The 15,125-nt window shown below is 38.9% G+C and overlaps 1 protein-coding gene across 1 annotated transcript; it reads left to right on the forward strand.

Annotated features, from left to right (window-relative positions):
• Positions 1 to 87: 87 nt before the first annotated feature.
• Positions 88 to 1,890, forward strand: LOC138901512 (uncharacterized). Its single transcript, XM_070189284.1, has 3 exons — positions 88 to 559; positions 1,709 to 1,734; positions 1,840 to 1,890. Exons 1-3 carry the CDS (start codon positions 88 to 90, stop codon positions 1,888 to 1,890), a joined length of 549 nt encoding a protein of 182 aa, XP_070045385.1.
• Positions 1,891 to 15,125: the final 13,235 nt, after the last annotated feature.

Here is a 15,125-nt window from a genome sequence, read left to right on the forward strand (position 1 = left end):
CTTGAATTACTTAAGGATTTCGACATCGATATTCTATATCATTTCGGGAAGGCTAATGTTGTTGCAGATGCTCTTAGCCGGTAATCTATGGGTAGTTTGCCTCAATTAGAGGCATATCAAAGGCCGTTGGCCAATGAGGTTCATCGGTTGGCTAGATTGGGAGTTTATCTTGCAGATTCTAGTGAAGGAGGAGTGATTGTGCAAAATAGGGTTGAATCATCGCTTGTTGTGGAAGTCAAGGAAAAGAAATACAACGACCCGTTGTTGGTACAATTGAAAGAGAGAATTCATAAACATAAGACCATGGCCTTTTCTCTTGGCATGGATGATGGTACATTAAGGTACCAAGGGCGACTATGTGTTCCAATTGTGGATGGTCTCCGGGAAAGAATCATGGCCGAGGCTCACACGTCTAGGTATTCCGTGCACCCGGGCTCCACAAAGATGTATCATGATCCTAAGGAAGTCTACTGGTGGAATCATATGAAGAGGAATGTAGCAGACTTTGTGGCAAGCTGTCCAAATTGTCAGCAAGTGAAGGCCGAACACCAAAGGCCGGGTGGGTTGACACAGAACATAGAAATTCCGTTATGAAAATGGGAGATGATTAATATGGACTTTGTGGTTGGACTACCTCGCATGCCTCACAAGTTTGACTCGATTTGGGTAATTGTGGACCGACTCACGAAATCAACACACTTCTTACCTATTAAGGATACCTATATAACAGAACGATATGCTTAGTTGTATATCAAGGAAATAGTCAGGTTGCATGGCACTCCAATTTCTATCATTTCTGATTGGGGGGCACACTTAACGGTTATGTTTTGGAAGAAATTTCAGCAAGGTTTGGGTACTCAGGTGAATCTTAGTACAACCTTTCATCCACATCCCGACGGGCAGGAAGAGCGGACTATTCAGACGCTTGAGGATATGTTGCACACTTGTGTTCTTGATTTCAAAGGTAGCTGGGATGATCATTTTCCACTCATAGAGTTTTCCTGCAACAACAGTTATCATGCTAGTATCCAGATGGCACCGTTAGAGGCTTTATATGGTAGGAGATGTAGATCTCCCATTGGGTGGTTCGAAATTGGGGAAGTAGAATTGATAGGACCAGACCTCATGCATCAGGCTATGTAGAAGGTTAAGATCATTAAGGAGAATTTGAAAACTGCTCAGAGTCGTCAGAAGTCCTATTCGGATGTTTGTCGTAGGGATTTGGAGTTCAAAGAAGATGATTGATTATTCTTGAAGGTTTCCCCCATGAAGGGTGTAATGCGATTTGGTAAGAAAGGAAAATTGAGTCTGAGGTATGTCGGACCGCACAGAATCATTCAGAGGATCGGTGAGGTGGCATACAAGCTTGAGCTACCACCTGAGATGTCATTAGTGTACCCGGTATTTCATATGTCTATGTTGAAGAAAGTAGTTGGAGACCCGACACTCATTGTTCCAATTAAGACTATTGAGGTTAATGAGGAATTGACTTATGAAGAGATTCCAGTTTCTATTATTGATTGGCATGTCCGAAAGTTTAGAAATAAAGAAATTGCCTCCGTGAAAGTTTTATGGCGAAACCAACAGGTTGAAGAGTCCACCTGGGAGGTCGAGGAAGAAATGAAGAAGAAGTATCCTTATTCGTTTGAATAAGCTATGTGATAGTTCTATGAAATTGTTCCCTATGAATTACGTATCATTTGTACAGCTTATGCTAAAGGTGTTCCTTTTCTGGTAATATATTGCTTATGAGGCCACGTTTGGTATTGTTTTTATGTTATATTACATCATCGGATAATGTATATGTTTTTATGATTGGTTTGTGGGATTCTATGATAGGTGGATTGGCCTAGTTACATGGGAGACTCTGGCAAAGATTTGGATATTTAGGGAGTTAGCCTAATTTTGAAACTACTGGTGTGTATGAATTAATAGTTGGACCACATTGGATGCTAATGAAGAATTTTTACCCTCATTCGAGGACGAATGATCTTAATTGGGGTAAGGTCCCGTAAAATTTTGTAAAGGAATTTATGGTTTCGTGGTCCCGGATTATTAGGGCATGCCAGTCTAAATGACTTGAGGCCAAATTTAGACCACAACTTCGGCTCGGCATATTCAGTTATGAGAGCATGTGATGTTGGGCTCTTATCTCCTGTGGTGTCCCTAGAAGTGTGATTGATGGCTCAATGAGTGGAAAGGTAGCCTTATATGAGTATTATGTTACTAAGGACTATTCTTAGATGGTTTAGATGTGACTAGAAGGATCTGCTTGAGATACAAAAGGGAATATGGATGTTTGATTATCATCTTGGTATGTAATACAATATTGAGTTGTGGATGTACGAATGGACCTTTTAGTTGTTCATTAGTGGAATGAAATGGATTCTTATGTCTTGATGACGAGTGTGGACTAAGGAGTATCAATTGATTACCCAGTGGTTGTAACCATAGTAAGGTCATAGAAAGATGTCAATATGAGGCTAAACATGTGGGTTATCTCATGTGAGATCTATGAGAGAGTTTAGATCACTTGAGGAAGTTGGCACGGCTGTCACAAGGATGGCTACATCTTTGGGAAGATAATATGGAATGGTTTATGATTAGTGCTACATGAACTTATGAGGAATTCAGCTGAGTACATTGCAAGATCATGGTAGTTAATAAGGAAGGGTTATTGTGGTTTATGAGATGATGTGTTTATGGCTTGAATCCAACTAAGGGAGTCTATCATGGATGATCAAATAATATGGGCATGTGTTGTTGTAGTTTTTGGACTGCGGTACGCGTGTGGATTAATTATGACTTGAGGAGGATGACATTGAGGATGACTTAGGAAAAAAAGTTGTTGGATGTGTAATGTCCTATGCTTTATTGATACACAGAGTCTATGGAATGACTCAAGTTTCTATTCCTTATGGATATAGAGTGCAAGGAGAAAGGATTCACTCAGTTGCTTAAGGATGAGATTGCGTTTTTCGAGCGTTCATGTGCTAACAGAGTAGCAGTTATTTGGCACGTATTGGCTATGGATTAGGGACTAGAGTATAGAGGGTGACTCTCGAGAATGGTTCTAGTGGGTTCAAGTTCAAAGATGTGATATATAAATAGATAATTTTATTCAAGATTTGCCATTTGTATTGGATTATGTCTGTAATGCCCCGTAAAATTTTGTAAAGGAATTTATGGTTTCGTGGTGCCGAGGTAGGCTTACATGTTTGAGGATTGTAGAAATTCTTCGGAAGTGGAGTGCATTTTCTGCGGTTCATTCTGCAATTGCAGAATCGATTTGCGGACCACAGATCTGCCGCGAATTGAAGCAGAGGGTTGGTGAAATTGAGGACAATTATATAGTCCATTATGCGGCCGCAAAATCATATTTGCGGGCCGCATAATCATATTTGCAGGGCGCATAACCCATCGCAGAACCAGGTTGAAATTTTCCGGAAGGAAGTTCTGCGGTCAATTATGTGACCGCAGAACAGGTCTGCGGACCGTATATCGGCCACAGATCTGCGTCAGAGCTTTAATTTTTCTAATTTTTGAGTAGACCCTATTTTGTTATATTGTGGTAGGGGGACTGTTTTGAAGCAAAAATTTGATATTTTAGAGAGAAGTGAGAGTGTTTTAGAGAGAGAGAGGCAACCCTAGGCTACTTGTTCTTCAATCCTTAATCAAGACTTGGAGAATTCACGAGGAAAACACACATGATCTTCACCCAAGAGGTAAGATTAAAACCCTAGTTTTCAATTTCGAGTTTGGGTATAAGATGGGTAATTTGGGAGTATGATTTAAGGGTGTGGGAGTTGTAATTTATGCATGCATGTAGCTACGAGGATGGTGGGGAGGGAATTTAACTAGTATGAGTAAACTCTTGGTCTTGAATTAGTTGTTGAGTGAAGGAAACCTTGTGGAAGAACATTGTAATCAAATTCGCACACCTAGTGTTTGATAGAATGCTCCAATGAGCCGATACCATGAATATCTTCCTAATTTATGTTCAATTTTGCTTTGTATCTAAATAGATCAAAGTTGCTAGGATTTTCGAAACTATGTAGTGAACTAAGGGAACCTCAAGGCGAGGTATGAAGGCTAAACTCTTCTTCTAGTATCGGAATTCCCGAGTCCTTATAAAATTCTATCATGTGTAGTCGAACTTGAAACAATATTGATGTGGAATGTTCAAGCTAGTAAATTGATTCTCAAATTGCATAAGGTGTCCGAACCCTCATGTGTTAAAGAATGTCTATGGTGACTTAATTATGTTATACTCTTTGTGGGAGGAAGGTATTGTATGAAATCAATGTGATTAAGCACTTATTTCTCATACGATGGAACCTTATGAACTTACACTGCTAAGGCCAAAGGTGCCAAATGGTTGATTTGAAAGGGAAATCTTTTGTCCAAACGATTATAGTTTTGGGACCCTATATTGTGGTATTGTGAATACACCTCCACCCGCATATATTGGGGTGAGGTGGCATATCACGACCCAAACTCGGGGAGCACGACCGACGCTCAACCGAGTAAACCCGACTGAGCAAGCCTGTTAGATTTCATTCTATCCAAATTCATCCCTGAATAAAGAATAAAGAGGAGATGTACTCCATTAATCAAACTTTCAAAAGATTTCATTAGAAACTCCCATTTCATTCCCATTAACAGCATCATTCAATATTTCCAAAATAGTATGAGTTTATAGATTTAATGAAAAACATGTTGCCAAATACCAACAGTTCTAATCCAATTCCCAATATCAAATACCACCCATAACCTATCTACGGAGCCTCTAAGTACAATAGAAGAGTAATATGGAAATGCCGGCAACAAGGCTCGGCTACACCTCAAAATACAGTACATGAGAAACAAAAGATACATGACCCCGAAATGAAGTGGGGCTCACCAAATAATCTAAAAAGAGTGTACTGCTATCACTAATCAATGCCGCCTGATGTAGAACCACCTGCATCCATTAAAGATGCAGCGCCCCCGGCAAAAAGGACGTTAGTACTATCGAATAACATTAGTATGTATAGCTAGAAATCATTTCTCTTTCAAAATATAATGCCCATATTATCTATATGTGGAACACATAATATAATGTAATTGAAACAACATGCACAAACAAGGACAACAAAAGTGGCACCTTCCTCTCTTATTTTACACATATACATTTCATAGACCGTCCTTAGTGTTAACATATCATATTATACACCTATACGTCTCATAGACCGTTCACAGTATTCGCTTACACAGTACAAATACATATATTCAAGGGCTTGGACATACGACATGAATATGATGAATCATAGCAATAATATATGGGCTTAGATAGCCGTTAACGCGAAGCAAATTTATTTACAGCTTCAATTAACACATATAGATAGTCAGTCGGGGATCCTATACAACCACCTTCACACAAAGCGGCCATGTCACCTCACCCCAACATAAGCGGGTGGAGGTGTATCATGATACTACAATCTCTACACAAAGCGGTCATACCGCCTCACCCCAATATATGTGGGTGGAGGTGTATCACAATACCACAATCCCAACACAAAGCAGCCCTACCGCCTCACCCCAATATATGCAGGTGGAAGCATACCACAATACCACAATTGCAACACAAAGTGACTCTACTGCCTCACCCCAATTTATGCGGGTGGAGATGTATCACAATACCACAATTCCAACACAAAGCGGCCCTACCGCCTCACCCCAATATATGCTGATGGAGGTGCATCACAATACCATAATCCTAACATAAAGCGGCCCTACCGCCTCACCCCAATATATGCGGGTGGAAGTGTATCACAATACCACAATCCCAACACAAAGCGGCCCTACCGCCTCACCCTAATATATGCGGGTGGATGTGTATCATAATACCACAATCCCAACACAAAGCGGCCCTACCGCCTCACCCCAATATATGCGGGTGTAGGTGTATCACAATACCACAATCCCAATACAAAGCAGCCCTACCGCTTCACCCTAATATATGCGGGTGGAAGTGTATCACAATACCACAATCCCAACACAAAGCGGCCCTACCGCCTCACCCCAATATATGTGGGTGGAGGTGTATCACAATACCACAATCCCAACACAAAGCGGCCCTACCGCCTCACCCCAATATATGTGGGTGGAGGTGTAAGTACAATACCATAACTCTACTCAAGTGGCCCCGCCGCCTCACCCCAGTGTATGAGGGTAGATGTATAATCACAGTACCAAGAACCTACACAAAGCAGCTATACGGCCTCACCCCAATGTATGCGGGTGGAAATACATCAACGATACCAATACCAACACAAAGCGGCTATGCCGCCTCACTCCAATATATATGTGTGGGTGGTGGTGCCACAACAATACCTAAACTATACATAAAGCGGTCGTACCGCCTCACCCCAATGTATGCGGGAGGAGGTGCAGTCTCAATCACAATACCATATATAACCTCAAAGCGACGTAGTTTGTCATTACAGTTAAGGTCTTAATTACTCATATAATTGAATACTTCATGTTCATGCTCATCATGGAGAAACGCAACTCATTGCATTAGCACATGCATGGTAAATCAATAAGTCAATTTTAATGGCACTTGGGCCCAATTCCTTTTCTTAAGGTTCATCATGATTTAACAGAGGACATTTCCCTTCCATCTCATTATTCACTCCCTTGACCTCTTGAGGTCATTATCTAGGTTCACGGCTCTTGGGGACTCAACAATCGAAGTCATTTACATACATTATTTAAGAAGATTACAACTATAGTTGAAACCATTGGGACATACAACACTTCATAATTCTCACTTAGGCAACGACCACATTTTATGTTCATACTATCACTTACTTGTACTTGCCATGGGTGATCATACAATATTAAGAACATTTAGAATATTTAGGAGAATCATAGTTTAGTCTTTACTCGCAAGAACATAGGGGCTTATAACATATTGGAAACAAAAGTACAAACACATTCATCTCATAACCTTTCACACCATATATCACTTCATTAGTACTTTCAACTACGTACAACATCATTATTTCATTGGTTCCCTTCGCTATACATATTATTCTTTATTCATGGCACTATGGCCGCATATCATATTCCGCACTTTAATTCTTTACTTTCAACGATTATCATTATAAACATCATCATATATAATACTTTTGAAATACCTTTGCCCAAAAAAGCCCAAAAACAATTTCAACTCATGAATACGTAAGAATTCAAAACATATTGGAAATACCCACCAAGCATAGCATTAGTTAGAACAACCACATTTGGACATGACTTGAGTACATAAGCTTTTGGATAATTCCATTTTCGTAGTCAATTTGGAATAGTTGAATCAAGGCTCATTTCATAACATTTCATACGTCATTTCACTTCGTTGGCGCTATTGCCCACAAGTATAACTTTCATTCTTGGCACGGTGTTCACACTTTATATCCCCAACTCGCTACTTCACACTTTATATCCTCAACTCACTACTTCACACTTTATATCCCCAACTCACTACTTTCACTTTCAAGTATCTATATAGATTACCGATAACAAGGAATCCCTAAACATGACTTTTAGTACACCTATGAGCAATTAAGAGTCTTATACACATTGAGACTTCTTACACAATTTGGCATAATAGCCTTCACTTGAAACACTACTTGGAGTCATAACATTTTTATACCCAACTCATGCTTTGAACACATTCCCGAAATATAACATCATATGATAAGAGCATCTGGAACACCATTTGAACATATACCTTTCAACACAAAGCTTATTCGGAATAGTTGATTTATAAAGAATAACTCGGGACATACAAGAACATAATGAAATTCAATTCTAGGAAAGAAGTTTAGCCAACATACCTCGCTTTGAGCTTTCCTTAAATTACTACAACGTTCCGAAAATTCTAGCAATCCCAATCTATTTTGAGACATAACAAAATTGAACACAAATTAGGAAGATATTCATGGTTTCAGCTCATTTGAGAATTTTATCAAATACCTAGTAGGCATGAATCTATACATCTCGTAACCATAGAATTAGTTCAGCCAAATAATACCATTTACCAATAATTTATCCCACCATCATTCTCAAATAATTCTTAACTTCCAACGTCACATACATGACCATCCATCCACACCCAACCAACAAAATTCCATCAAATAATCACCTTTCAATCTCTATAATGGTTACGTATTTAAATTGGGAACTTATGGCTTCCAATCACGATACTCTAAGTTATAACACATATTCCATACATAAATAATCCCCATAGATTAGTTAGACATAGTAGACATAACTCTTGTAGTGAGACTCATGAAAATCCCAACTTATAGTGTTCTTGACCAATTTGGGGATTTAAATGAAAATCTATGGATCTTCAAGATTAATCCTTGTTAATACAAGTGTTTGGGAGTAGTAATCAACTCAAAATTACTCCAAAAATATTACCTTGGTTCATGGGAGGGAGGTGTAGGGTGGATTCCCCTTGATATACAAGCCCTAGGTCAAAAAAATGAACTATATATCTCTCTACCCAGTCTTGGGGGTATTTAATGGGCTCCTACGTGTGCGGCCGCGCACCTGAGGCAGAAACTCTCAAATATGCGTGGCCGCGCATCTGGGCACGCATATGAACACATCTCCAGTAAAATGGTCATAACATTCTGTATACATATCCAAATGATGAATGGTTTGATGAGTTGGAAACAATATTCAAAGCTCTTTAATTTGATAGGTAGATCACCACCTATGTCATTATATTTATGGAGTTCTATTCATTTGAAGTTGGGTCTTGTACCAATTGAAACATCCTTTCCACTTAATGTGTCCAACTTATTCCACACAAGTTCTTGCCATTCCCAAAACTCTTTAGTATGTTCCAACACACCTTAAACATACATTATCAATTCAACATGATGTGGCTCTATCCCATATATCTCCTTTAATACTCAAATATGTTATTCCCAAATACCATTGGCGCACTTTTAAAAACTTAAATCATTAGGAAATTTTTTATGGGGCCTTACACGGCGGGGCCGCTTTGTGTAGTGTTCTGATATTGTGAATAGACCTCAACCCACATATATTGGGGTGAGGCGGCGGGGTCGCTTTGTGTAGTGTTGTTGTATTATGAGTACACATCCACCCATATATATTGGGGTGAGACGGCGGGGCTGCTTTGTGTAGAGTTTCTCGTATTGTGATTGCACCTCCACCCACGTACATAAGGGTGAGATGGCAGGGCCGCTCTATGTAAAGATATTTGTAGAGGATCCCCGACTTGAAATTTATAAATGTTATAGAAAGCTCTTAATAATTTGTTGTGGCTTTAATGGCTAATTAAGCCTTTTATTGTTACCATAATTCATCATAATTCATGTTGTATTTCCAAGTCCTTGAATAGATGTTTTGGTTTTTATACTAGTACTATTCGACATGTACTAACGTCCCTTTTACCGGGGGCTCTGCATCTTTAATGGATGCAGGTGGTTCCACAACAAAAGGAATAGATTAGTGATAGCCATACTCTCTTTTCCCAACTAACTTGGTGCGCCCCACCTCATTCAGGGGTTGTGCATCTTTTATTCCACGTGTATTATATTTTGAGGTATAGCTGGAGCCTTGTTGCCGGCACAATATTGTACTCTTTTATATCTATTAGAGGCTCCATAGACATGGTTTGAGTTGTATATTGATGTTGGGAAAGTCAAGATAGTAATGTTGTATGTGTGACACATCTTCCACTTCAAACTGTGAAAGTGTGTGTATTTTGAGACTTTATAAATGAAGTAACTCATGCTGATAGATTTAGTGTTGTTCATGAACCCCCGTAGTATTAATTAATGAAGATTATATTCTTTTTGTTTATGGGTGAGTTGGGTATAAGGAAATCTAGCCGTCTTGCTCGGCCGGGTTATCTTGGTTGAGCGTCGGTCGCGCTCTCCGAGGTTGGGGTGTGACAATGTCAGAGATTGCTTCTATGTCATTATTGATTCTACAATGCAGTATTTGAGATATGAAAGGAAGCGTTTCAGATTCATGAAAGGGCTCTTCAAAGCAAACATCTTAGTTTGGCAGTCAACGTGACTTTGTTGACTTATATTTAATCATTTTCAATGGCTTGATTATGTGTAAGTGGGTTTCTAGGATCTTGAGATAATTTTCACTATTAGCTTAAAATTAATGTTTCTTACATGCTTGGAGAGCTAGTTGCATGATGGTTATTGACTCATGGGTTATGTGAAGTTGTGCGCTTCTAGGAAACAGAGTGCTTATGAGAAGGACTAACCTATTTGTGACTTGTATTTGATTGTGAGATTCTTGTACTTGTATATGTCATCATGATGTATATGGTAAGTCGTGCGAGATTTGGATTGCTTTGCGAGTCACGCTTCATCCTCAAACAGAAGGATTGGGATTAGAGAAAACGCATATGATTTGAGTTGCTTAAGGAGCATAGTAGTACCTAATTCAGTATTGCCAAGAAAGGGAATCTGTTGTAGAGGATTCTTATAGATGGGATATATGAAATATTCAACTAAGTGCTATGTCAATTGTATATGATCAATCATTGAGGTTCATATTTCAGTTATCTAATATGGAAGGGGTGATGGAAATGCACATTTTGAGATTATTGCGGGTGTGGCTTCAAAGTCGCGTTTGTGTGGGCATGTGAAAGTTACTAGGTTAAGGAATCTTGAACTTTGAGGTATGGTGATGGAATTTTGGATAGTGGAATTATATTTGTGGTTGTGGATAGTAAACATGTGTTGATGGTTAGATAGCTGGATGTATGTGTCTTGGACGGGTGATTTAGAAGATTTATGCTTGTTAGAGCTTGTGGTTTATGGTATTTGATATGTTGTGATCTTCCTAAGTGTTGTGATATGTCTTTATAGGAGTTCTTGGTTTTAGGAGTATAGTTCAAGAGGTTGTTGGAATTATTTCATGCGTTGGGATGACAACTTGATTAAAAGGACTTTTGAGACTCAAGGATTTGTATATTTGATGTATGGTTCCACGAGGTTATAGCTGTTCACGAGTAGTGTAGTTGGTGATTGGGTCGATAATGGGTTGCAGGCATATATTCGTAGTCGATATTGGTGGCTTAGAGATTACTTGTGTGTCCATGTGTAATAACCTGATTCGTCGTTTTGAGCATTTGCATTCCATTCCATGGTTTGAGGTCTTGAATAGATTCAAATGATGTAATATGACTTGCGTGTATGGTCGGTTCTGGTTTTCAAGTGGCTTGTGATTGATTTGGAAGCATGATTCTCAATTATGAAACTTTAAGTTGGAAGTATGGACCAAGTTTGACCTTTATGTATTTAACCTTAGATCGGAATTTTGTTGGTTCTTTTAGGTTTGGATGGTGATTTCGGACTTGGGAATATGCTCAGATTCGTATTTGGATATTTCTAGATGGGTTTGGTCCTATTTTGAGAAATTTGGCCATTTGAAGGTTTAGAAAGTCCATAGGTTTGACCGGGAGTCGAGTTCAACATTATCGAGTTCAAATTGTAGTTCCATGAGTTGGAATAGGTTTGTTATGTCATTTGGAACTTGTGTGAAAAATTTGGGGTCATTCCGAGTTGTTTAGACGTGTTCGACGTAGGTTTGTAATTTTGAAATATATTATTAAGCTTGAATTGATGTGCGATTCGTGGTTTTGATGTTATTTTGTGGGATTTGAGGCCTAGAGTAGGTCCGTATTATGATCTGGTACTTGTTGGTATGTTCGGACGGGTTCTTGAAGGGCTCGGGTGTGTTTCAGATTGATTTCAAATCATTTCGGAGTTTACATGATTTACTGGTTTTATGGTGCTCTAGTTGAGCTTCACGATCGCAAGAGTGGATTCGCGATGCGTAGAGTGTTTTTGTCTATTGGGTTTGTTGTTCTTTGCGTTTGTCGGGCTATGTCGCCTTGGCATATGTTTGCTTCCTTGGGTGTCGCGTTCACATGGGTGTCTTGCGTTCACGCTGAGCTAGAGCTGGCAGGGGACTTTTTGCTTCTGCGTTCACAAAGGTAGGTCGCATTCGCGATGGTGAGGGGATGTAGTACTTCGCGATCGCATGGTTTATGCTGCATTCACGTAAGGTACTTTGGAGGCTGATCTTTGTCCATGCTTGGTGATCGTGTATCAGAGAGTCGCAATTGCATAGTGTATCACTGGGCAGTATTAAGTGAGATTTCGGACGTTGTCTTCATTTTATACCATTTTGAGATTGGGAGCTCGGATTTGGGTGATTTTTGAGGGGATTTTCACTACTTGGATTGAGGTAAGCATTCTTGACTCGGTTCTGATTATTATTCATGATTCTATCTTTCATTTTTACATTTGACTGATAAATCTAAAAATAAATTGGGGTTTTTTGTCAAATCTTTTCTAAAGTGGATAATTGAGTTTTGAAGATCGATTCAGAGTCGGATTTTGATGAAACTTGTACGGTTGGACTTGTATTTGAATGGGTTATCAAAATTTATTAGTTTTGTCAGGTTCCAAGGTGCAGGCTCGGGTTGACTTTTTTGTTGACTGTGAGCATTGATTAAAGATTCGATCTTTATCATTTGGGTTTGATTCCTATGGCATTATTTGATGTTTTTGAGTTGCTTTTGGCTAGATTTGAGCCGTTTGGAGGTCGATTCATGCGGGATAGCATTTCTAGAGTATCAATTTGTCTTATTTGAGGTAAGTATCTTACCTAAACTTGGTTGAGGCACATGGCTACGTGCTATATGTGGCACACATGTGTGGGGTTGAGCTCATGTGCATTTTCTGCGGTACTTATTCATGCTCAGGGTAGTGCTTAAGGCATGATATACCTTGAATTAATTGCTAAGCTTCACGCTACTATGTTTCTTATGTTTTTACCCCTTTGTGAGCTATTTAAACCATGTTCAAGGTTACATAGAAGTTAATCTCCTGATTGAACCTGATAATTGCTACTTTCATGATGTAATTTCGCGATTTGAGCTATGGTACCATACTTCGCACATGCATACACTTTGGCATGTCACTTATACTAGTTCATGAGTATGAAATTTGATATCCATTATTCAAGTACATGTAATCTTGTATATCTGCTTTGTGTATGAAATGGATTGGACAGGTAGCATGTGAGTTGTCTGTGTGGTAGAGATGTGAAAGCACATGAGTTGTCCGTGAAGTTGAGTTACGCTGGCACGTGAGTTGCCTGTGCAAATCCGAGCTATTGTTATTATTAGCACGTGAGTTATCAGTGCAGCATGTGAGTTGTCCATGCAGCATGTGGATAAAGATCCATCCCTCTAGGTTCATCCTCTCATGTTTCTTTCTTGATGGTGTACACACGGTATGAGGAAAACTAGCTAGTGTTTGATTTGGGTTTTGCATTTTGTCACGACCCAAACCGATGGGCCGCGACGGGCACCCGGTACCTTACTCAACCGAGTACCAACGTAACATATCTTTTTGTATCATACGATCATAGGTAAAAGAAACAGAAAGGCTATCATGAGATAACTAGAATAAAGTATGAGGGAGTACTCAACATGATATACCGACTTATATATATGACGTACGGGCCTATAAAACCAAAATGATCACACATATACTGAACATAGGACGACAAGTCCATATAGTCATTCACGTACATAACATATGTCTACAAGCCTCTAAGAGTAGATAAATACCATAAAGATAGGGACACGGCCTCGCCATACTAATAAATAAATGTCCAAATCATACTGACCAAATAAGCAACTCCGGAGCAAATGGAGCGCACCAACACCTTCCGTTGAGCTGATAGCCTACTTGGAGGACTATCAACCTGTCTATCTGAACCTGCGGGAATGAAACACAGCATTCCCAGGCAAAAGGGACGTCAGTACAAATAATATACCGAGTATGTAAGGAATGAAAATCAGTAAATAAAAGACATAGAGAAACATGGAGTAAAAACATCAATATAAAAGTCTGAATAGCTATGTGAATCATTTCATATTTTTAATGTCATGCATATGCGTATAAATGTCATAGAATGCATAGGTATATGCGTTCATAACACCATCAAGCCTCTGAGGGCATCCCATTATATCATCTCGGCCACTGTGGGAAAATTATCAATGTACACCAGCTGATCAGGTGGTGGTGAGTATATAACGCCGTAACCTTTTCCCATATTCCATATATATATAATATACGTGTATATAACCTCATCTGGTCATGGGTCAATGTATAAGTATAAATGCATAAGAAGTGCGTTAATTTCTCGGAATGTCTTAAGATCTTTATGCCTTTCGGACAAACTTCATCAACTACGTATTTTTCTGAGACCCATGAATAATAATATTTCACACGGGGGAATCAAGAACATAGGCACCTCTAGTATTTCTATGAATAGAGTCATTTATGTAAACTGTGCATTTGCTCAATTCGTCTATATCGTATGAATCATGCTAAAAAGAAAGAAGGGATAGCCTTAACATACTTGAACCAATTCTCTTGACAATTCCTTTAACTCACGTCTTTTGCGAAAAATGCGTTACGGCGGATCGAAGTAGAGAAAAATTCGTATGATATTCATGAGAAAGATTATACCGTGCTCTCTTAGAATCGCATCTCACACTGCTGTAGCGTTATAAGAATTCATATGAAGTCTTGTTGAGATTTTCCATTTGTTGTCTCAAGATTTAGTCCCTTTTGATATGCTACGTAGTGTTTTCTGAAATTTCTAGGAACATGAAGTTTGAATTTTCTTTGCTATAGGGGTTAAATAAGAATGTGATGAATAAAAATGGTAAATAGACATGAAAATAGGCACAATTCGTGTGCTGCTAAAATGGTAGCCTTAGCAAGCTTATACATCTTACTTGAATTGTCTTTATCAAAGTGGGTGTGGCCCCCACTTAGCTATGACTTGGCCAACAATTATCTCCTAAATATGCCACCTTTCACATGTATTAGGAGTCATTATATGGGCTTTAAATCAAGACCCCTTGGGCTGCCAGTTAGGACGCTAACAAGGCTTATCCAAATAGTTTAATTTATTACTTAATCTCCCACTAAAAATTAATAATTATCCAATTATAAACATAATTAAGAATTATCTCAAATTACTAA

Source organism: Nicotiana tomentosiformis, chromosome 11, assembly GCF_000390325.3.
Source record: "Nicotiana tomentosiformis chromosome 11, ASM39032v3, whole genome shotgun sequence".
In the NCBI taxonomy this organism is placed as follows: Eukaryota; Viridiplantae; Streptophyta; class Magnoliopsida; order Solanales; family Solanaceae; genus Nicotiana; species Nicotiana tomentosiformis.